The sequence below is a fragment of the Passer domesticus genome, unplaced genomic scaffold, assembly GCF_036417665.1.
Source record: "Passer domesticus isolate bPasDom1 unplaced genomic scaffold, bPasDom1.hap1 HAP1_SCAFFOLD_176, whole genome shotgun sequence".
Classification (NCBI taxonomy): domain Eukaryota; kingdom Metazoa; phylum Chordata; class Aves; order Passeriformes; family Passeridae; genus Passer; species Passer domesticus.
Genome location: NW_026989959.1, coordinates 39479 through 62254, shown reverse-complemented (window position 1 = coordinate 62254; position 22776 = coordinate 39479). Strand labels below are relative to the sequence as shown.

General features: G+C 46.1%; 1 protein-coding gene and 1 long non-coding RNA gene across 7 annotated transcripts; one reads left to right on the top strand and one right to left on the bottom strand.

Annotated features, from left to right (window-relative positions):
* Positions 1 to 1392: 1392 nt before the first annotated feature.
* On the top strand, positions 1393 to 12238 carry LOC135292006 (uncharacterized). 6 transcript variants are annotated; one of them, XR_010354601.1, is made up of 3 exons: positions 1393 to 6001; positions 6363 to 7562; positions 9292 to 12238. It is a non-coding gene; the product is annotated as an uncharacterized LOC135292006 (long non-coding RNA). The 6 variants fall into 6 exon arrangements; XR_010354600.1 differs by having other exon boundaries at positions 6363 to 7882; XR_010354599.1 differs by having other exon boundaries at positions 2255 to 6001; positions 6363 to 6540.
* Positions 12239 to 12764: 526 nt separating this feature from the next.
* Positions 12765 to 22771, bottom strand: LOC135292005 (serine/threonine-protein kinase PAK 3-like). Its single transcript, XM_064406249.1, has 13 exons — positions 22450 to 22771; positions 21515 to 21552; positions 20991 to 21113; positions 20350 to 20472; positions 19950 to 20130; positions 18932 to 18995; positions 17099 to 17147; positions 15851 to 15963; positions 15210 to 15327; positions 14471 to 14570; positions 13849 to 14045; positions 13124 to 13261; positions 12765 to 12975 (listed from the first exon to the last, which is right to left on the bottom strand). The coding sequence occupies exons 1-13, from the start codon at positions 22727 to 22729 to the stop codon at positions 12886 to 12888; spliced, it is 1614 nt and encodes a 537-aa protein (XP_064262319.1). The 5' UTR covers positions 22730 to 22771; the 3' UTR covers positions 12765 to 12885.
* Between the last annotated feature and the right edge of the window lie 5 nt (positions 22772 to 22776).

Genomic DNA, 22776 nt, shown 5'->3' with positions numbered 1-22776 from the left:
CTCCAAGGTGCTCAAGTCCATCTGTCCCCCAAAACGAAACAAAGTTATGTTGCTGGGCAACCAAAAGGCCTCAACCCACTACTTTTATCCCAGCAAGTACAGTGAGACAAGAGCACTCCTTTAGATCCAGTGCATTGAATTCAGCAAAGCCTCCCCAGCCACTCCCAGCTGAGATGTTCAGGAATCAAAGGAGGAAGCTCCACCATGATTTCATTGGCAGTAATGGGGACACGCCTCTGGAAGTGCTGCCAGCTGAGCCAGGGGCTGGGCCTGGGGGGGACTCATGTGCCCACATTGCCCTCTCAGGGCAAATGTCGTGTTTCCAACACCAAGGAAATGTAACGAACACTGCCTCAGGGATTTCATACAGACAAAAAGGCAAAATGGAACAAACTTTGGTTTAATGATAAAGACAGATCATGTCTCAACAAAGACAAAATGAGAAAGGATGGAGCATAGTGAACACGTAACCTCTTACATGTAATGATAAATAACATACTATTAATCTACTAGTAATTTAACACAACTTATCATCTAATAGTACTAATACATCTTTTATATTATTAATGTATCTGAACTAATTAATTGAGAAGTTCCTACCACGTAAATTTAATGGACGAATAAAGAATCCTAAAATCTTAAAAAGCTATCTTATTTCTTTCTAATCCTCTTGAGCCTAACTCTTGCTAGTCCTGGACAAGTGCAGGGCTAATTTGGCCTTTTCTTCTTGGGGAGAGGCTGTGCATCCTTGCGTGGGTGATGTCTTCTCCCACGCAAGGATGCTTGTTCCTCTCCTTGATGGTTTCAAACTCCCTGGAAGACAGGAAACAAACCATCCATTGTTAACTTCATACACACCATGAAGCCAGGCGCCGAGATCTCACTTTTTGGATGAATTTCCGTCTTTTCAGGCTGTGACATCTTTGTAAAGTGATCAGCACTGTGAGTCTGATCTTTCTGGTTGCAATTGCTTGAAATGTCTTCCTCCTTTTGCTTCATCGTAGGTTTAATTGGATCAGCAGCACCAAAGCAAGCTTTGATGCATGTGTTCCTGCTTGTACAAATTGTGTCTTGTTGGGGCATGGCAAGGTTTCACTGGGAATGCTGGGTTTGAACGAAGCTGTTTGGGTTTCAAGTGGGCTGTAAGCTTGAGCAGGGCTGCCAGGGGCGATCCTGCAAGTGGCCTCAGCTTGCCCTGTGGTGCCTTTGGAAAGGGTCAGCGTGCTTTAGGCCAAAGGGGCAGCTGGGAGCAGAAGGAGGAGGAACTTGCGCACCGTTGGCACTGCCCGCACGGAAAGGGGCCTCCCGCCGGCTGGGGCGGCTGGCGCGGTTGGCAGCAGGGACACTCCGCGCTGCCAGCCCGCTTGCGGCTTCTCTTCCCTGTCTCCCCAGTCTCCTTTCTGGGAGGGCTTTTCCTCCTCTTCCGTTTGCCCGCAGTCTGGGAATCAAAGAATCCTTATCAGTGCTTCCTTCCTCTCAGAAAGCTGGAATTCGCAGTGTCCACCCCAAATGTCTATTGGCCTAAGCAAATTCTTCCAAACCCCGAAGAGCTGAGAAAAGGGCTGGATATGGCAGGGGGCTGCAGCAGGCTGCCAACGATGGAGGTTGGAGGAAAATACTCCCCTTTACCACAGCTCTAAGGGGGTGGGATAAATACGTGGCTATCTCTAGTTCCTCATGTCTTATTTCTACCTCTCTGCCTAACATCTATTTATCTCTGGTTTTCCTCCCCACATGTCTAGGGCATGGCTTTGACATTCAGTCAAACTAGTGAAGACACATGATTACCCATTTTCTGCTACCCAAAATAATCTCTCTCTCTCTGTCTCTCTCTGTGAAGCAAATTGCTCTTTGCTGCTAAGGAAAGTATTAAAGGTGCCATAGCACCGGCAGCTCCTTCTTGGGATACGCTGTGGTGCTACAAAAGATCTCTAAAATTTGGCAGCATCTCCATGAAGGCGGCCCAGATGGCTGATGTTAGCAAGCAGTGGGGAATGAAAGGTCTGATTGGAATCTGAGGGTGCCAGCCCTTGAGAAACTGATTTGTAGAGAGTCAAAGCCCATTTTGGTGGTGGTGCTGCTGCTTTGTTGGGTCAACGTTCTGCTCCAGAATTCCGTATTTTAGGCTAGCAGCATAACGAAGCCTTGGGCAGCATCTGCTGCACCTTTCCCAGTACATGGGACTGTGATTGGTGTTACCAGTCACAGCCAGAAGATCTGCCTTCTGATTCCCCAGTGGGAGACAAGCCAAACCAACTTGCAGAGCAAGCCAAAGAATTGTTGATTAGACACTTCTTTTAGCATGGAGTGTTCTGCCCTTTTAGCTGTCCTGGTTATATAGGCCAAATCAGTTACTAGATTAAAAGGTTGTTGGAATTTTTTAAATGCTCTGACATCAGCAGCCAACTCAGGAATTTGGGGGGTTCCTTCAATGACTTGAACATCCTACTCCCACTTCTGAGTGTTTGGATCCTTCCAAGTGATAACCGATTTGTGTGATTTTCCAGAGCGATCTGTAAAAACTGTGAGGGCTTTAAGAGGAACCTTACCTTTTAGAGAATTTGGGACTAGATGGAATGTTTCTTTTAGTAGCTTGTGTTTTGGATAATGAATAGAGACTTGTCCGGGATAGCTGTCTAAATCAAACTGAAGGTATCCATTTGTCTGTAATAGCGATTCTAATTTGTGTAGTTGAAATGCTGGATAAATGTATGTTGGGTCACACGCTGCAGGGGTTCGGAGGTGGTTCCTGTCTTTAATGATTAACTGAGCTAAAAGCTCTTGAGGGATTGTAATAGTTTTTTTGGTGTGGCAAAAATACCCATTCTACAATTAACAATTTTTCTGTAGAAGACGGGTCCCACTGAAAAAGCAGTGCCTGGAAATGTGGGGATTTACCAAGACTAGCAAACTGGGAGGTTAGAGAGCAGTCAGCGCGGTGTGCTTTTCGAGATGAGATAGCAGGTGCTACCTTTTGCAGCGCGTCGTGGGCATCTGGAGTTAAGATGCGCTGGGAAGTCAGGTCATGGCTCCCCTTCAGTAGGCTGAACAAAGGGCACAGCTCTTCTCTCGTGAGTCCAAGCAGTGGTCGGATCCAGGTGATGGAGCCACACAACTGTTGTATGTCCCTTAGCATTTGAGCCTTATCTTTGATGGAGATATTTTGGGGAATAATGGCTCACCCGCTGATAAGGAATCCAAGGTACTTCCACAGGGAGGTCTACTGGGTTTTTCAGGAGCAATATCAAAACCTGCATCTTCAACTGCTGTCACAGTCTTTCTGATCACTGGGTTAAGGTAAGTCTTTTCTTGGGAGCAAATTAAAATGTCGTCCATATAATGCCGAAATATAGCTTCAGGGAAGGCTTTCCTGATTGGAGATAGAATCCCAGCCACAAACATTTGACATAAAACAGGGGAAGTTTTCATTCCCTGTGGCAATGTGACCTAATGATATCTTTTAAAGGGTTCTTGACAGTTGATTGGTATCGAAAATGCGAATTTGGGAGTGCGGGACAGAGAGGGATGTTGAATAAACAGTCTTTGATATCAAGGATTGTGAGCTGCCAGTCCCTGGGAAGTACAGAAGGTGAGGGGAGCCCTGGTTGCAAGGAGCCCATGTCTTCTAAAACATAATTTACTTTCCAAAAGTCTTGTAATAACCTCCATCTGTCTTTGCCAGGTTTTTTATAAAAAGACATGGGTCAGGAGCTAGTTGATGGTACAATGTGTCCTTTTAATAATTGTTCCTGTACTGAGGCATGGAGCACTTCTAATTTGTCATTTGGAAGGCCCAATGATCCACCCACACAGGATCATACCCACAGGGAGGGATCATACCTTTTCCCACAGATGGACAACAGCCATATTGAGTGGTTTAGTTTTCATTTCTTTTTAATTCCCAAAGTTTCATTTTTTTCAACATTGTAATACAGCATCTCTATTCAAATCATTATACTCACCTTGGTTAATTAAATATTTATTAATTTATTTTGCCCCCATAATATCAGACAAAAGCATAGGACAAAAGCATAGGAAGAACAACAAGCAATTACAGAAATACAGTATCTTCCCTGAAAATCCCTTGGAAACCATGTTAAAACAATGGGAAGAACATCAACTTACTAAAGATAAAGACCCACAGCTCAAGATTGTGCATTGCATGTTAGAATGGCCAAAGAAGAAATTAAAACAAGGTCTTCGCTGGCTGAAGCATGGGTCTACCAGGATGTGGATTTGCGAAGTACTTTACAATTACGCCCAAAATAAATTAAATGCAGACTGGAATTGCAGTATGTGGAGGTCTGGTTTAAATATTGGAACAGCGAAAAGGAAGTAGAAACAGATAAACCAAATTCTCTCTGTAATGATCAATGATAAAGACACAACAAGGAAAACCAATCAACCAAGGTGGGACTCATTAAATTTCCTCCCCCCTACTGCACCTCCCAACGAACCAGCTGCAACTGCAGCTGAGTCATTGGAGGCTTCAATGAGTCATGTAACTGAGAGGGCTGAAGAAATTGAAAGTAGCAGTGGGACATCAGAAGAAACGTATATTCTATCATTCTCCTCCAGGCAAATTACAAATTCAGCCATGCAGGAAGTTCCATCCAATCAAGAAGGTCCAGCCTTCTTCACTTGAAGGAGAACCCTGGTAGTACAAAAATGTTCCTCCTGCTCCAGCAGTAAAGATAAAACAAAGGTGGCATCCCTCAGAGAGGTCCCAATGGAGGGTGCACAAGGTGGAATAGGATATGTAAATGCACCCCTCACCTCTTCAGAAGTGAGGCATTTTAAAAAGGAAATGGAGATATTATTCAGTGACCCAGTAGGTATGTCAGAAAAAGTTTACCAGTTCTTAGGCTCTAGGATTTACCCTAGGGGAAAATGAAATTCAATAATGCAAACCCTTTTCTCTCCAGAGAAGAGAAAAGTTATTTAGACTGCAGGGATCAATATATTGGACAGAGAACATAATTTAGGAACAACTGGAGAGAAGAAATTACCATTAACAGATCCAGAATGGAACCCTAACTCAGATGAGGGAAGAAAAAGTATAGCAGAATACAGAACCCGAATTGTAAGGGGAATAAAAGAGGCAGTCCCCAGAGTTAATAACATGAAGAAAGCCTTTGGTAGCAAACAATAAAAACATGAGAGCCCAACTGACTGTATAACTCGCTTAAATAATAACATCCAATTATATTTAGAAAGAGATTTAGGTAGTGAAGGAGGGAAGACAATGTTCTAGGTCCACTTTGGGTTACATTCTTGGCCTGACATAAAACAGAAATTAGAGAAATTAGATGGATGGCCAGAAAGAAGTTTAGATGAGTTATTAGCTGAAGCACAGTAAGTTTATGCCAGGTGAAATGAAGAGAAAATGAAGACTAAAGCTAAGATGATGGCTGCTGTCCAAATTCCTAAACCAATTAGGCAGGATGGGGAGAATATTCAATTGAAGAAACCTATTTGCTTTTATTGTAAGAAAGAAGACCATATGCAATCCTGCTGTTTTAAGACATTGAGGGACTTAAGAGATTCTCCAAGTGGAGAATCAACCCTCAGAGAACTGAGGGGGTCAGGGGCTCTTCTTCTTGGGGCACAAAAACCATCTTCAAGAGCCCTTGATAAAATCAAGGATAGGACCCCTAGAACAATTAATGGAATTTTTAGTAGACACAGGAGCAGAGACAACTTGTTTAACTGAAAAACCAAATGCATGTGCCATAAGCAAAGACACTTTCAATATTTGTGCTGCTAAAGGGGAATCCTTCCCCATTCCCATCATTAAGAATGTCACTATAAAGGGTAATGGACTAACCAGAAAGGGAGATTTGTTTTTCTACCTCCAGCAGGTAACAACTTACTTGGCCAGGATCTCCAGATACCTTTGAAAGTTGGAGTAGTTCCACAAGAAGGAAGGATGAAGGTCATTTTGTTTACTTTATCCACACAAGATGAAAACTGATTAATCCTACAGTGTAAGCCCAACCAGGTAACTGGGATAAAATGAACATTACACCCATTGTAATTAATCTCCTTCCAGATATTAAACCAGCAAAAGTACCCTGGCACCCCCTTACAAAGACCAAAAGGTATTGGCTAAAACCCATAATAACTGAACTGTGACATTATAATATACTAGAGCCATGTACTTCCCCATACAACACCCCATTCTTGCTATTAAAAAGCCTGACAATAGCTACAGGCTAGTTCAAGACCTACGTGAAGTACATAAAAGAGTGCAAGCTGTGTGCTCATTAGTACAAAACCCTTACACCTTGTTAAGTTACCACCTACACACTCTTGGTTCTCAGTAACCGACCTGAAGGATGCATTTTGGTCATGCCCTGTAGATTCTCCTTCTAGACACCTGTTTGCTTCCACCTGGGAAGATCCAGACACTGGAAGGAAACAGCAGCTCACCTGGACCTGGTGACTGCAAGGGTACATGGAGTCTCCCACACTCTTCGGTCAAGCCTTGGAGAGCCTGTTCATTCCCTTTTCTCCACCCTCAGGAATACAAGTAACACAGTATGTAGATGACATACTACTCTCCAGAGAGCAAGAATCCACTGTAAAATTAGGCACCATTCAGTTACTGAACCTTCTAGGAGAGAATGGACTAATAGTATCTAAATCCAAATTACAATTTGTTAAACCAAAGTAAAATATTTCGGACATGTAATTGGTCATGGTACCAGAAAATTGAGTACTGAAAGGATAGAAGGGATTTTAAATTTACAACCTCCCCAAACAAAGAGCGAGGTTAGACAATTATTAGGCTTAATGAGGTACTGTAGAATATGGATTGATGAATACACACAAAGTGTCACAATTTTATATGAAAAATTAACTACATCAGAACCTATTAATTGGACCCAAGAGGATAATAAAAACTTAGAAAATTTAAAGCAAAAGATGATTCAGACCCCAGTTCTCTTTCTTCTTTCACTAGAAGAAGATTTTCACCGCTATATTAACATAGACAAAGGAATTCCTTATGAGGTCTTGGCCCAAGAGTGGTCAGGAATCCATAAACCTGTAGCCTACTTGTCCATATTGTTGGTCCCTGTGTCCCAAGGATGGCAAACATGCATCCAACCAATCACTGCAGCAGCCATCCTAGTAACAGCCAGCCAAAAACTTACATTTGAGAGAAATCTGACAGAATACATACCACACTCCACCCAAACCATTCTTAAACAACGAGCAGCCGAATGGCTAACAGACTCTCATATTATACAATATGGGAGCACCCTCATCCATTCCACAACTGTAACCCTGAAAACAACCACCCACACCAATCCTGCACAGTTCCTATGTGGAATTCCCCAAAAACAAGATCTCTTGCACAACTGCATAGTTTTTATAAACCTGCAAACAAAAATTCAAGAAGACCTCCTAGAGAGCCCATTAGATGAAGGAGAAATCCTGTTCATCGACGGATCATCTAGAGTAGTAAATGGAAAGAGGTGCTCTGGATACTCCATCAGAGATGGAAAAGAACTGTACAGGTTAGAAAAGGAAAACTACCACCTTCCTGGTCTACCCAGGTATGTGAATTAGATGCTTTGGAAAAAGCATTGCACAGACTAGACAGAGCTATTGGAACCATTTATACGGACTCTAAATATGCATATGGAGTAGTCCACACGTTTGGGAAAAGCTGGGCTGAAAGAGGGTTTCCCACATCTAAGGCCAAAGACATTTTACACAAAGAACTTATATTAAAAATTTTAGAGGCACTTAAGTTACCGAAAGAAATTGCAATGGTACGTGTTCCAGGTCATCAAAAGGGAACTCTGGAGAAACCAGAGGAAACATCCTAGCAGACCATGCTGCAAAGGAGGCTGCTTTTGAGGGGGAATTAAAGGTATACAGATTTTATCCAAGAGACACACCCGAGAGTACACCAGATAACACCCTTCCTATCCCTATTTTTAAAGACAATGAAAAACAGAAACTCATATCACTAGCTGGAAAGGAAGATTCTGAGGGATGGTGGCATCTTCCTGATGGCCATTAAATGTTAAATAAAGAGCTCACTCGAGAAATTTTACAGAACCTCCACCAATCCACACACTGGGGATCTAAAGCTTTAGCAGATCACTTTCTTCAGAATTTTGGATGTCGGGGAATTGATTAATTAGCTAATCAAATTACCATAGGTTGTATAATTTGCCAAAAAGTCAATAGAAAATTAACGAGGAGAACGAGACCTGGAAGAATTGAAATTGCAATTAGACCCTTCCAAAGTATTCAAATTGATTTCACAGAAATGCCCCATGCCCAAAGATGGAAGTATTTCTTACTGATTGTAGATCACCTTACCAATGGGGTTGAAGCATTTCCACTGTTAATGCCACTGCTCAAACAGTAAGTAAGGTAATCCTAGAAGAGATAGTCCCAAGATATGGAATTATAAATAACATTGATTCAGACCAAGGTACCCATTTTACATCATTAGTATTGCAGCAGTTGGCTCAACAATTAGGAATAACTTGGAAATTACATACCCCTGGCACCCTCAAAGTTTGGGAGGGGTAGAACGCATGAATCAGACTATTAGAACAACCCGGACCAAACTGATGTTAGAAATGAAGTGGACTTGGATAAAATGCCTACCCCTTGCCCTTCTCAGAATCCAGAGCTAACCCAGAGCTGACTTAGGTTGTTCCCCATATGAAATGTTATACAGGCTTCCCTATTTAGCCACCCCGCATCAAGTAACTGCCAAAGAGTGAGGAAATATAAATGTGCAAAGGGATATTCAAATGATTGCCCAGAATCTAAAAGACTTAAAGCAGAGAGGTCTTGTACCCCAGAACATTCCTTTAGACTTCTATTTACATAAGATATGCCCCAGAGAGTAGGTACTTATTAAATGCTGGAAGGAACAATCCCTGACTCCATCAGGGGAAGGTCCTTTCCAAGTTCAACTGACCACAGAGACAGCCATCCGAGCACAGGAAAAAGGGTGCACTTCCGTCAGCCGAGTAAAAGGTCCAGTAACACCACCGCAAGATAACGAGAAACCTCCATGAACTACTCTCTACAACAGTCCTCCCCGGTGTTATTCCTGAAATTATTATATCAATTGTTATTCTCTCACTGTTTTACAGTAGAGAATCTAATGGTTATTGTACTTACTTTTTAACAAGTTATTATGAATTTTCAATTCCATTTCTCCACCAGTGAAGAGTATCATTTCCCTGAGAAATGACCTTTCCTCTCCAATAACTATGTCTTTTTTTTTTTTTTTTTTTTTTTAAATTTCCTTAGGAGAAACAACATGAATAGAACCAAGGCCAGTTCCAGGTAGGACTTTCCTGCATTTAGGTCCCTTCCTGCATCCAGGTACACTCCCATGAAAACCAAGGGGTCTGAACCCAGTAGGAAAACCAGAGAGGTTGAATGGTCTGCACCACCTATCAAAGAGTACCACAGCACTTCAATCTTCCCATTGACCCCTGAGCGAGGGAAGGGAAGGTGCGCCCTACTCCTCATACTCTCCCTCTGGATCCTGTAGATCCCCCTTGTCAGAGCCTGCATCTGCTGCCACCAATGCTAACATACAGTGTACCTGACCAAAGGAAACTCCTACCTCATAAAACACTCATTCCAGGCACATTCTTATGTAAATCCCTTTTGTTATAATATGATGACACTGAGTAGATACTGACAATTGGACAAAAACCAATGGATTGGTAGAAATATTGGAAATGCAAACCAGAAAAGGAATGGAGAGTGTCCTGATCAAGAGATTTGGCTATATGTCAAATTTAATTATATAACGAAAAAGAAGGATTTGTTAAAAAGGAAAACTTATGATGTTGATTTGATTCGAGAAATTGTAATAACTGAAAGGGGGAAACAAAAGGGGGACAATCCATTAGCTACCGATAAAAACTTATTTACTGTTTTAGCAGAACAAATTAGTAAAAATCAAAATATAACCAATTGTTGGGTTTGTGGAGGCACCTTCAAATCAGAAGCCTGGCCTCAGCAAGGAGTCAGTATTGGACCCCTCAAATGACTTAAACTAAATTATTTCCCCTCCCAAACTCCAAGAGATCAAGACAATTGGCTATTGAGGGACACAGTTCTTGGAGAAGAATGTATCTGGAGAAAAGGAAAAAGATACACTGAGGAAGTTGGAGAAACTACCTGTAAAAGATATTTACTAACTGAGGATCACAAGACATGGTGGATACTGAACGAACCAGATACCTTTTGGTCAAAGAAGAAAATCAGAAACAAGAACTGCATATTACATCCCAATGAACAACTTTATCAGTGCTGGGACCCTAAAAGTCAGCCTTTATTCAGTATTACCCCAAGTTTCTAAGTATTGGACCTCCACTTTTATCACGCTTTCACATTTTTGGGAGGCCCCCCAAGGTTTATACTGGAATTGTGGGCAAAGAGCATATTCTAAACTCCCTTCTCACTGGTGTGGCAATTGTACCTTAGGAGCAATACGACCTAGCCCCTTTCTACTATCAGAAGCAGCTGGAAACCAGCTCGGAGTTCCCCTAGATGATAAATTAAAGAGACAAAAAAGATGTGAAATAGGGGGAATGTAACAATGGGGTGAGGAAGAGTGGCCACCAGAGAGAATTTTAGAAACTTACGGACCTGCCACTTGGGCTCAGGATGGGAGCTGGGGCTATCAAACTCCCATTTACATGCTAAATCACATTACTGGACTACAAGCCCTGATTCACGTCATATCTAATCAGGCCAAGAGTGCAATTGATTTTTTCAACGCCCAACAGAAGCAAATGAAAACAGCTGTATATCAAAACTCTTTAGCCCTAGATTATTTATTAGCCAAAGAGCGTGGAATATGCGGCAATTTCAACACATCAGACTATTGTCTGCATATTGATGACCATGGTGAAACTATTACTAAAATTACCCAAAACATCAGAAAGCTTACACATGTTCCAGTCCAGTTTTCACCTGATTAGTGGAAAAATATGTTCTCTAGGGAGTGGTAGAAGAAAGCCTTAATTATTTTTCGAGTTTCCTTAGTTAGCCTTCTCTTTCTCCCATGCTTAATCCCATGTTTCATTCATCTAATTACCTCAGTAGTACAAAGCATGTTCGCTAGTCAAAATCTTCAAACGAGCCAACATTCTATGCCTACTGTCAAGAAAATCATAAATCTCAATCCAATCAAAACAGATAGGAAAACGGGTAAAAAGGCCCAGCAAGTTTAGATTAATTTTAAACAATTAAACACTATCAACAAAGAACTTTTACATTTATGTAAATGCAAAAGCCAATTACTAACATAAGAGAAAGAGGGAGGAACTGTCATTTATAAAATCCCTTACATGGCTTTTGCATTTGTGACTGGTTTATATTTGTAACTGTTAATTAGCTTTTGCATTTATAACTGTTTAAAGTTACTAGTTTGATCAAGTAAAAGTGTTCAAATTAATGAAGTAAATAATATAAAATCATTATCAAGTTATACTAGCTATTCAGTAGATCCCAACTGAATGTTTAACAGTCCTGTTAAAATAGGTAGCAAAATAAGAACTATATTATTTTTATAATCCTTTGTTCTTAACCTAATTACATTATTTGTAAATTTAATTATCTCTTTTTAGTAGCCTTATACTTTCAAAGTTCCCAGTGCAGTTTCCTCTCACCAACAGCATGCAGCATTTTACAGACAATTTCTAGCCCACTCCAGGTTGAACTGGTAACTTGATGCCACAGCAATGGTGCATACTAATGAGAGAGCTTCCCATCAAAAACCTCAGAGATATCATCCCACCCCAGTGACAGCACACTCTGGGAAAGAAGATCTTACCCCATCATCTACTAGCACCAATCACCTGAGACTATGGGGGCAGGACTGCAAGTACAGACTGAGGGGACCGAGAACATCAAAGGGGCAGCCTGGCCTGAAGAGCTGTCTTTGCTGTCTTTTACTGTTCCTGGGACTGTGACTTAGCTACAGCAGGGGACCCCACACTGCAGATTTCAGTCAATATCTCTTTTTAGAGACCTTATTCCAGATTTGAGGGCAGACTAAGTGCATTCACTGCAATGCCCTCGGGTTCTTGCCTTGGGGCCAGACGCCAGTTCAGCTAGAGGTTTCCTCAATCCTTGGGCCTGGGACTTTATCCTTTTTTCTTTCTTTCCTTTCTTCTTTTTCCTTACCTCCCTTTTTGTTTTTCCCCTTTAAATAAACACCCTATTTTTGTTCAAATCGCCAAAGCTGTATCTTTTTACCACATTCAGTAAATTTTCAGACTTCATGCCAGCTCCTCGGAGCAAAGCATGAAGATTACTCCACCAAGGCAAGTATGTGTAGTACTCCCTTGTGTTGGCATCAGTTCCCGTGGCAGAACATGCCTTCCCACTGGACACTCACCTGCACCTGAGCCTGTGGAGAAGCCCGGCTCCCTCCCCCTCTGCCCACAGCAACACAGACACTCCCAACCTTTCCCAAGAGCTGCAACACAACCACAGGCACAGCAGCATCCCCAGCAGTGACACCACTGCTCTGCTCCATTCTGCCCTGCTCTGCTCCTCTAGTCACAGCTGCAAGCCTGTATCTCCACAAGAGGCTGTGGCCTGGAGGCGAGGAAGGAAAAAGATCTTTGCTCACAAACAAACCGTGCCACAAACCCCATCCATGGGTCTTCCCACATAGCAGAAACACCTGACCATTCAGAAGCAAATTTAGAGCTTATTCACAGGGTGAGAACAAAAGGAAGCTTCCAACACAAAGGGTTTATTTATTTATTACAGTATTTATTCTGACTATCACTCATAACAAACTACAAACTACGAGCTATAAACTACAAACTACAAACTTCAAACAACAAACAACAACAAAGGCCTCCTCCAGGGCTAGTATCTCCTGTCGGCCATGAACTCCTGCGTGGCCATGATCAGAGGCGTCAGGGAGGAGGCTGGCTTGGCTGATGTTACAAATGGATGCTGCCCAAAGAGAAAAAGAAGCAATGAGCTTCTACTTTCCCCACAGCCTGAAGCAGGCTTTCTCTGGCTAGCAGAAAGATACAGAAAGGAGGGCATTCTGTGCACCTCTCTCTCCACATCCAGGACCTGCAGCCGCTTTGCCTGTTACCTGCAGAAGTTCCTGGGCAGACCAGCGCCTGTCCTCGTCCCTCTCCAGGCAGCAGTGCAGAAAGTCTCGCAGCCACGCCGACTGCTGCCTGGGCTTCTGCAGCTTCGGGGGGGCCCCGGTGCTTATCAGCTGTTGAACCTAGAGAAGAAGGAAATGCCACACTCTACCTGTCTCCTTCGCACCCCAAACTTCTCACACAGAGCCCATTGGACAAGCTCCACTCTGCAGTGGCACTTTACTCCCTGCCACAGGGTGGCAGATACCTTCCCTAGCCCTACTAAAACAACCCAAAGCCAGAGGCAGCCATAGCCAGTCCAGTAGGCAAAGGTTCTTGCCTTGACCACTCATTTCACTGGATGATGGAATCAGCAGCAGCTCCATCAGCTAAAGCACACTTTGCTTCTCTGAGCACTGACACAGCCTCTACAAGTGACATGGAAGACTGACTTTCATCTAACTCTTCTATTTCCAAGGATTATTCCATAAAATGCAGCTCAGCACTGCTCACTGCTCCCTTAGGCAAAGCTTCTGCCAAGCAAAAGGCATCCTGATTTTTAGGTCCTGTTCATGCACAAAAATGGCAAGGGGATGATCTGGCCAAGAAGCACGAGAGACTGTGCAGCCTGGAACCTATCATTTTCAGGTGTTGGCAAGCTTCCCAGGCAGAAGAATGGAAGCAGATTTTGTTGGGGTGACAGCAGTGTCTGAGAGCAGCTGCAGCGTACCGTGCGGGAGGTTTTCATCAGGTACGGAGGCGCTCCGTCCACCATCTCGATCCCCACGATGCCAAAGGACCAGATGTCCACTTTGGGGCCGTAGGGCTTCCTGGTGAAAATTTCTGGCGCCATCCAGTAAGTAGTCCCAACAGCTGATCTCCGTTTGTTCTGCTCGGTGGTCAGCTGAGCAGCAAGGCCAAAATCAGCTGAGGAGGAAAAACCACTCTGATCAAGCCAGCGTGAATTAGGAAAGCAAACAAAAGAAACTCCCACTGTACCAATGTCCAAGAAGGCAGTGTGGAACCCAGCTGTAAAGGGGCCATTCCTCAGGCCTGCAGCCAAGGAAATACGGAATTGGCCACTTAGCAAAAGCCCCCAGTTTCAGGCAGTGGATTTTAGTCCCCTGAAGCTATTAGACTGTAACTGCCTTGCTTGGAAAGGGACACACACAACCCAAAGCCACTCCTGGGCCCTTCTTCCCAGTAACACCTCCCTGCACCTTGTGGCTGTGTTCTGTGCTTGCAGCAGGGCAGCCTGCACTGCCACAGGCCCCACTGCAGGGAACTGGAGCCACCCAAAGGCAGCCCCACACCGCAGCCCGCCACGGGTGAGCCTGGCCAGCAACACCCACCCAACTTGACTGATCCATCCAAGCCCAGGAGGATGTTGTGGCTTTTGATATCGCGGTGGATCACTTGCTTGGAGTGCAGGAAATCCAGGCCTTGCAGGCACTGAGAGAGGAAAAAGAAACACAAGCCTAAGTGGATTTCATCCCACAAGCAGGGAAGTGGCACATCTGCAACACTGGCTTCCTGGGGGATGGTGAGCAGGACAGGCTGCTGGCAAGGGCAAGAGCCTGCTGCTCCACCACGAGAACAGCAGTGCCTTTCTAAGTGAGGGTGTGTTTGCTTCTGAAAGAGAAAGGGCAATTGTTCCTCTGGCCAGTGCCCTGCAAACACAGGCTGAAGGAGCCCTGCTGCAGTGGCTGTGCTCTCTGCAACCAGACAGCAGTGGATGCTTTTGCAAACACCACTTTGGGTGCAAGGCTCTTCTTTGAGGCTGAGCTCTGGGAGACTCCTGTGAGTATCTCTTCGTCTTTGCCCCTTGCTTCACTTTGCGCCGCCAGCGCCTTTGCCCTTACAGGGAAGGAATGCAGCACACACAGGCTCCAGGTAAATGTTTGCCTCCAGGAGAGGCAAAGACAAACACACTAGAAGAAGGGCAGGGACACTGGCAGGCACTTCAGATGCTCTTGCTACTGCCAAGGACATAAGAGAAAGGCTTGGAAGATGAAATCTCTCCTCTCCTTATCACCCATTTGGAAGGACCATCCCGACCAAGCCATGGGAAGCACAAGTGCCATCCCTTACCTCCCGAGAGACAGCTGCTATCTCTCCTTCTGCCATGTGAGTCTCCCTGATGACATCATGTAAAGAACCTCCGTCCATGTATTCCATCACCAGCCAGAGTTCCTCGTCCACCAGGTAGCTGAAAGGAGCAAACAACAGCCTGGAGATGAATGCACGCACTTACACAACCTGATGGATTCTTGTTTCTGTGTCTCTCTCAGAGGAACACAGGAGGAAGTGAGTAGTCATTCACTATGGTCTACAGGGCCTGAACTCTGAGCAGTCTAAAAGACAGCTCAGTATCCACACCAATGCAACAGGCCAAGGGAAATACAATAGACAGTGCTTTGTTAGCACTTCAGACCCATGGAAAAAATCAAACCCCAAACCCAACAAAACAATGTGGAGAGAGAACAGGAACTTGGGGGCTGTTGGCTCAGTAAGACAGGGCCAAGTCCTGTCTTTGAAAGTGCCCTTCACACTAGGTATGCCAGGAAAGATGAATGCAGCCCGAATGCAATCTCCTCCCAAGACGCTGTAGATCAGCCCAGGAACAGGAATCAACAGTTCCATCCTCTTTTGCCAGCACCCAAAGGAGTGGTTGAACCTCTGGCTTGCAGGATGAGAATGACCTTTCATGGCAGGACAGCAGAATCACTCACCTGTCTACATAGTTCACAAGGTTGGCATTCTTACTGCCACGCATGACCTGGATTTCATTCAGGCACAGCTCGCTGCTGCTCTCTTGCAGGAGACTAATTTTCTTGATGGCCACCTAAAACAACATGGAAAGCCATGAAACAAAGTCTGTGGAACAGGTCCACAAGGGGAAGATGGAGACAGTGATTATGGGATGACAGTAGCCCCAGCTGGGCTGGGCCAAACTGCCTTGTGACTGGACATCAGACCCCGTGCTTGGGCACCTCCCAGGACAGAGTGACAGATACCCTTTGACTTGTAAACACGGTCTAAGCTCTCCACATCAAAGTTCTAACAACACTCACTGTAACCACAGTCTTCCCCCAGGGCCTTCCTTTATCATTCCCATTGTCATTGACACACCTCTTGCAAGCAGGAAGCCATTTTTGTGCTGGTAAAAATGGAGTAAAACTGCTGGGAAACCTTGGGCACTTCTAGGGGGCTTGATCATTACTCCAGTAACCACTGGCATTCTCCATTGCACAACTACAAAGCAAACTCTTACAGACATGACAGGTAAAATGTTGTTTGTCCTAAAATCATCCTGAGAGTTATTCCCCCTAAGAAATACAACCCTACATATTTCACAGAAAAAATGCTGTGATGATGAAAACGTCATTAAGGACACCTCCAAAAAAGACAATCCTAGCACTTCCTCACTTCAGGAATTTGCATTTTATTCCACTAAAATACTTTACTTCATACCACTAATATTAGCAATTACTGCCTGACTGTAAAAAGAAATAAGCCATGCCTTGATCCTCTAGGGATATATCCCAGGCTCTGAGCAGGCCTTAGGCCCTTGACAGACTCCTTGCACACCTCTCTCTCTAAGCACAGATCCCAAAGGCAGCACTGCAGGTGGCTGCAGAACTACCAGCACGATTCCCATGTATTAGCTAACAGCCAGAAATGAGAATTCAGGAACGCTGCAGCCCCAAAGAGCAGTGCCATGCTCTGAGACACCACCTGGGCACTTAGACCCAGCCCTGTGTCCTCCTCTGAACGATACCGCTTGGCCTCCTTGCATCCCCTGGGGCAGCTGAGAAGGACAAAATCTGTCCCCACTGTATTTGGCAGGCAGACACTGCTCTGCACTCCATTTGCCTTTGCAGCAAAGCTCTGCTGGCGAGCCAAAGCTCAGCCACAGCTCACAGCACAGGGGAAGGCACTCGAGAGCTGCAGAAGCTGCGGCGCTGCTTGAGGCTTACCTCTTCTCCTGTGGCAGTCTCCACTGCCATGCACACAGTGCCGAAACCCCTAGAAACAAAACAGCAGTGGAGAACGAAGAAGTCCTTTAGTCCCTCCAAGTGCAAAACACTGCAGCCCAAAGGGAAAAAAGTCCTGGGGAAAACAGTAAATGGAACACGACAGATTCTTCTATGGGTCTTTTCTCCCTTTTCTCTTTCTCTAGCTGTGCATGTGTCGGATTCTTCCAGGAATTTGCCGGTTGGGTCTCCTTACACCTCTCCTTGGAGTCTGTCTGCCAAACTCAAGCAGACACAGATCCCTTCTCCAGCTTGCAAGGACAATAGTGTCCAGCCACAGCCAGAGCAGGCAAAGGCTTCCATTGCTGCACACAAATGGAGAAATCCACAAAACACAGGATCCTTAGGCAGCTGTGTTCTGGGTCCAGAGCCATTGGCAGCTGCTTCTCTTCAGTGCACCAGCCACTGGAAGGACTCTACTGTTCTGGTGACTTCTTGTACATTTGGCTTCTGTTCTGGGGTGACGTTATGATGCTTGTACCCCCAGTCACCTGTTCTGTTTATACTGGATGTTATATTCTGTGCCTCCAAGATTGGATCAGACAGTAGGTGTCAGGAGAAGAGGGAGCACAGAGTTTTGTTATCAGCTGCACTCTCCCCCGCAGTCTGCTGGAACACAGAACTCCAGTGTTGTGGTCTGGGCACAGATGGGGCCAAACACCACACTCCTTTTGCTTTTTAGTTAGTTAGTTAGTTTAGCTAGCTAAGGCAGTCTGAGTTTTCCCTTTACTGTTTTTCTTTCCCTTTTCTTGGAACCATTCGAACCTGCTCCAGACTGGGACCCGGCAAAACACCGAGAGTTCACACTTTGTAGCCCATCAGGGCCTACTCTGCAGCCTTTCCCAGCACTGGAGAATGACAACCCCCAGGAGAGACTTTCTGAACTTGCCATCTCTTCAGAGCAGGAAATGAGTTTTGTCATCCATGATTGTTCATTTTGTATGCTGGGAAGTGCTTTGCCTGTTAAACAAACAACTTCTTTCCACTTCTCTCCAAGGAAATTGTTCCCTAATCAGCTGGGGGCAGTGGCCATGTGGGTTTGCTTTCTGGAGGTTTCCTCCCAAATTAGCCCTAAACCAGGACAGCTTACCCAGAGAAAATGCTGCAAGTCAATCCCATCTACAGTCAGCAGAGCTGGCTTTCAAAGGGAGCAGCTTGGTGGATTCTTTGCAGCAAAGGCCTAAAGCCCACAGGATCCACGAGGGGTCTGCCATCAGGCAGATGATGCCTTTTCCTCTAGAGTGCATTGGCACTGGGCATTCCCCTGAAGCTTTGTCTTTTACCATCTCAGCCAGAAAAGAGAGCTGCTGCTTTCATTTCTGCTTTTGGCTTCTAGACTAGGTGGTGGTCATCCTGACCACTGAATCTTGTTTTCAGCAAAATACTGGAAAGAAATGTTACTGAGAGCTGTTCCCAGACAACTCTCTGCTGCTAACTTGACCTTTGAGGCAATGAGGTTTCTCCTCCTTTCATTCCCATGTATTCTGTACTGTTTCGAGACACTAAAAATTATTTCTCCTACAAAAAGTCACACACTTGAGGGACAGGAGATCTGCCAGGTGCTGCTCTTTGCCGCAGACAAGACACTGCCAGCATCCCGGTGTCTCTGCTGTGCCTTTAGACCACAGATATAAATGCTGGCTAGCACTGAGAGATCACCAGGCATCATCTTAACACAGTGTCTGAACAGTTTTGGAGATTCTCACTCTGGGGAGATGTGACACCAGCAAAATGCACAGCCCCTTCCTTTGAAGAAGGAACTGTGGCTGCACTCACCCTTTGCCAATAGTTTCCACTTCTGTGTATTTAGCCTCAGGATCTCCCTCGCTCACCAGCATCTCTGTAAAAATCCCAAGGAAAGATGCTCACTTCAAAAGAGATCCCACCCTGCAGCAGGTCACAAAGGCAGCCCCACTCTCCGGGACACCGGGCCCTTTCAACTCAGTCAGTCGGGAAACAACAACACCACCGCACCAGCACCACCTCAAAAACAGCAGCAGCAAGACAAGCAGCCCTGCAGCACAGATAGCCAGCACAAAACTAATAGTCTAAACTGCAATCTAAGCACATGGAGAAATAGTCAGAGGAGACAGGGATCAGAAAACTCTAACCAAGAGAAATTATTGTTTTCTATAAACATTAAGGGCAGCAGGAAAACCAAAACCTTCCTGTTCTTGGCAATGAACACTCTGTGACATTCAACACAAGCTTTCATCCTTGCAAACATCAAAGGCATCTTGGGTTCTGGAATCAATTTTTACCATCAGCTGCCCTCTCCAGAAGAGGAAGAATATTGCAAAGTGCTTCCAGCAGAGCCCAGATCTCCAGCTTTAAGCAGGACTTTGCCTAAACAATGCCCTTCAGCCTTTCAGGAGCAGCAGCTCATGTTATAAGCTACTGTGATGGCCTTAGGAATGAGGTCCCTCAGCCTTTAGGACAGGCTGAGTGCTGGAGATGACCTTGGCCGTGCCCACAGCAGCTGGGCCCCGCAGGAGCTCCTTGAGGCCTACTCATTCGCGAGGTCACAGCCTCCTGCTCAGCCAGAAACAATCTCTGCTTGGCCTTTTGCCCACAGGGAAGCTCAGGCAAAGCCAAACCAGGCCGAGCTGCTCTCAGAGGCAGGAGCAACACCCCGCTGATCCCTCGCCACCTCAGAGCACAACAACAGGGCCTGTGTGGAGGAGGCCTCAGGACCTGGCACTCAGCTGAGGAGGAGCAGGAGGTGGGACAGCTCATGCCGACACACGCGCACACAAGGCACTGCTCCGGCACACAAGGATCACAAAGGACCTACTCAGCATGGCCAGGCACTTGTCCTCTGTCCTCTCTCGCTGCTGCTCTCTGCTGCCAGACGAGCTGGTCGTGCTCCAGGTGCACGAGCTGCTCGTGCTTGAGCTTCCAGCCTGGGCACTGGAGCCTTCTCCCGAGCCTTCAGCTGCAGCTCGTGCAGGTGCCAGGACAGAGGAGGTGGAGCTCTGGGACAAGAAATGAATTTGGGTCACAAATGTGCCTGGCAGAGATGCCCCTCCCATCCCATTTCAAATGCAAGCCCCTAGGAAGATGTTGCTGGCCACACCCAGGGCTCTTCACCTCTCAGCTTGTGCACCTGCTTCAACAGCTCAAGGCACAAAATCCAAAGGCTGCTTTTACATGACGGACAAAATGACACCAAAGACACCAAAGTAGGCACTTACTGGTGTTGTTTGCTCCGGCCATGGGCTGACAGCAGGGCCAGGTTCATCGGCACCTTCATCCTCTTCAGCCTCTTCCTCAGGTACAGAGGCTGCCAGAGCAGGTGCTGACGCTGCCCTTGTGCTCTGTGGACAGACAGCAGCATGAGGGATAGGAAAGAACCTGTCATTCACCACCTCACCTATATTCAGCTACAGGCCCCGCTGCAGCTCAGCTCTTCCTTTAGCTACTGACTTTAGCTGCTCTGTGGGGAGGGCCAGGTCCCTGCTGGGGACAGTGCCTCCTCATATCCTGCAAGCTTGTGAACTGCATCTTTGCACTGCTCTCCTCACAGGGGACAGGGAGCCTGCACAGCCACTGGCCACCAAGGACCTCACTTGTACCCCAGGAGCATCCAAAGACATCCTAATGCTACCTCTTGTCTCTTGCTAAGACAAATTCACAGCCCCTTTCAGAACAGTAGGAAGCTGGTGCATAAACAATCCAAGTTCCACTCCCCTTTTCCAGGCCCCACTGACTGGGGGAAGGGCTGGAAAGATTCCGGCCCCCAGCATCTTCAGCCAGGCATGGGAGGTGCTGTCTGATCAGCAACTTGCAGCTATGTTTTGCTCCAGCCACAGCACTACCCAGAGCTGCCACTTACTGATGCTGGATGCTCAGGCCCTGCAGTGGCAGCAGGCGCAGTTTGGGGAGCATCTTCCTCCCCTCTGGCCTCTTCTGCACGAAGACACGCAGCCAGAGGATCCTCCGAGGTTGGTGTTGGGCTCTGCAGACAGACAGCAGCATGAGGGACAAGTGACCTTCTTTATATTCAGCTCTAGACCCAGATGCACTAAGGAGAAATCATCTGCAGTGAAATGGGATTCTAAGTTGTTCCCACTGAAGTGAAAAGGCACAATTAGATGGGACTGCACTCTCTTGTGCAGGGGAAATTCCGTCATGGCTTAAATCACAAAGCAACCCCACTTCCAGCTGCTTAAAAGCTCTGAAAAGGAATTGGAGAAAACAGCCTGGGCTCCTCCTGCTGCTGCTGCTCTTGCTGCAAAGAGCCTGGACTGTAGTTTCATTCATCCAACCAGGCTGGCACTGGACTGCAACACGCCCAGCTCACAGCTTGCTCCACAATTGTCAAATGCTACCAAGGCCAGAGGCTCCTTTCCCACTCACCCAAAGACCAGATTTTCTCCAGGCACGGGTGATGTGACCTGCAACACACAAGAGGAAAACAACCAGATGCTGTAAGAAAACTGCCTGTGCTGGGCAAGCCCACAAAAAGTCAACCCAAAGACAGAGCATTCTGCTTTCACTACATCATTCCAGCTGCAACCCCTGTGCCACACAGCAAGCAAGGCAACTGCACAAAATACTTCCTTGTCCTCCGTGGCCACTCAACCCATAGAAACTTGAGACTCAGAAAGGCCCGGTGGTTCTGTAACAATCATTGCTTCTGCCCCACCCCACCCAGCAGGAGCTACAGCTCCTCCCTTTCCTGTCCTTCAGTTTTCTCAAGAGATTGCATGCAGCAATTGCTATGAGCTCACTGGAAACCTTTCCCCAGAAAAGCTTCACCCAAGTGCCCCTTAGCCAGGGTGGCAGTTCTATGGTGACACAGCACGGGAACAGCTCCAGGGTTCGGGAGCATACAAGAACTCCTCTGAAAGGTCTGTCTCAGAGGCCTTTTCCAAGCTGATTCTGTGACTTCATCACAGAACAAATGGCTCTTTTAGTGTGCAGGAAGTGTCAAGGTCCACAGGCACATGCTGGGATGAGGGAATATAGACAAGAAGACTTGAACTGAGGGACTTTCCCTTAGTCCTGGAGAGCAGTGCACAGCTTTTACAAGGACTCCTGACAAGCTCTCCCACTCTTCCTATCTTGGAAGTTGTCTTCCTTGAGCCAGCAAACTGAGGAGACTCTAAACTCCATAGCCACAGGCTGTGCCATGGGAGGAGTGGAATCCCTGCAGGCCACATTACAAATGCTGCCCACTCCCCACTGGCTAGAGACACCCCTCTCTTAGCTGGAGCTGTTGACAGCGGCTTTACCCAACCAAAGGCCTCTTTGTGGCATTTTGGTTTCCATATGCTGCAACATCTACTTACGTGCCAGGTGGGTGAGAAAGTACCCAGAATAAGCCACGGAAAAAGCCGTGCAAACTGCAGCACATACTCCCTCCATGGCTTGAGCAGCGCTGCTCAAGTCTGCACCAGACAACGCCTGTGGGAAAAAACAAAAATATTCCGAGTCCTGCTGGCAGAGACCTCGTCGATCAGCAGGTTCGCCTTCAGTGAGCGTGCCACAGAGCTGCTCTGCACACTGAGCCCTTCCGGGCCTCGGCACAGCAACTTTGCCTTGACAACGCCGGGATGCGGCCGCTGACATCACAATAGCAGCACCCTAGGCTGGATTGTGAATTCATGCATAGAACC

What these genes read in the sequence shown, in the direction of transcription:
- LOC135292005 (XM_064406249.1), bottom strand. Translation starts at nt 22,729, where the DNA reads ATGTCAGCGGCCGCATCCCGGCGTTGTCAAGGCAAAGTTGCTGTGCCG. An exon ending in CAAGTGCCTGGCCATGCTGA is followed by an intron (nt 18,996 to 19,949) that starts GTAGGTCCTTTG and finishes GGATTTTTACAG; the next exon opens with AGATGCTGGTGAGCGAGGGA. An exon ending in TAGCAGCTGTCTCTCGGGAG is followed by an intron (nt 14,571 to 15,209) that starts GTAAGGGATGGC and finishes TTCCTCTCTCAG; the next exon opens with TGCCTGCAAGGCCTGGATTT.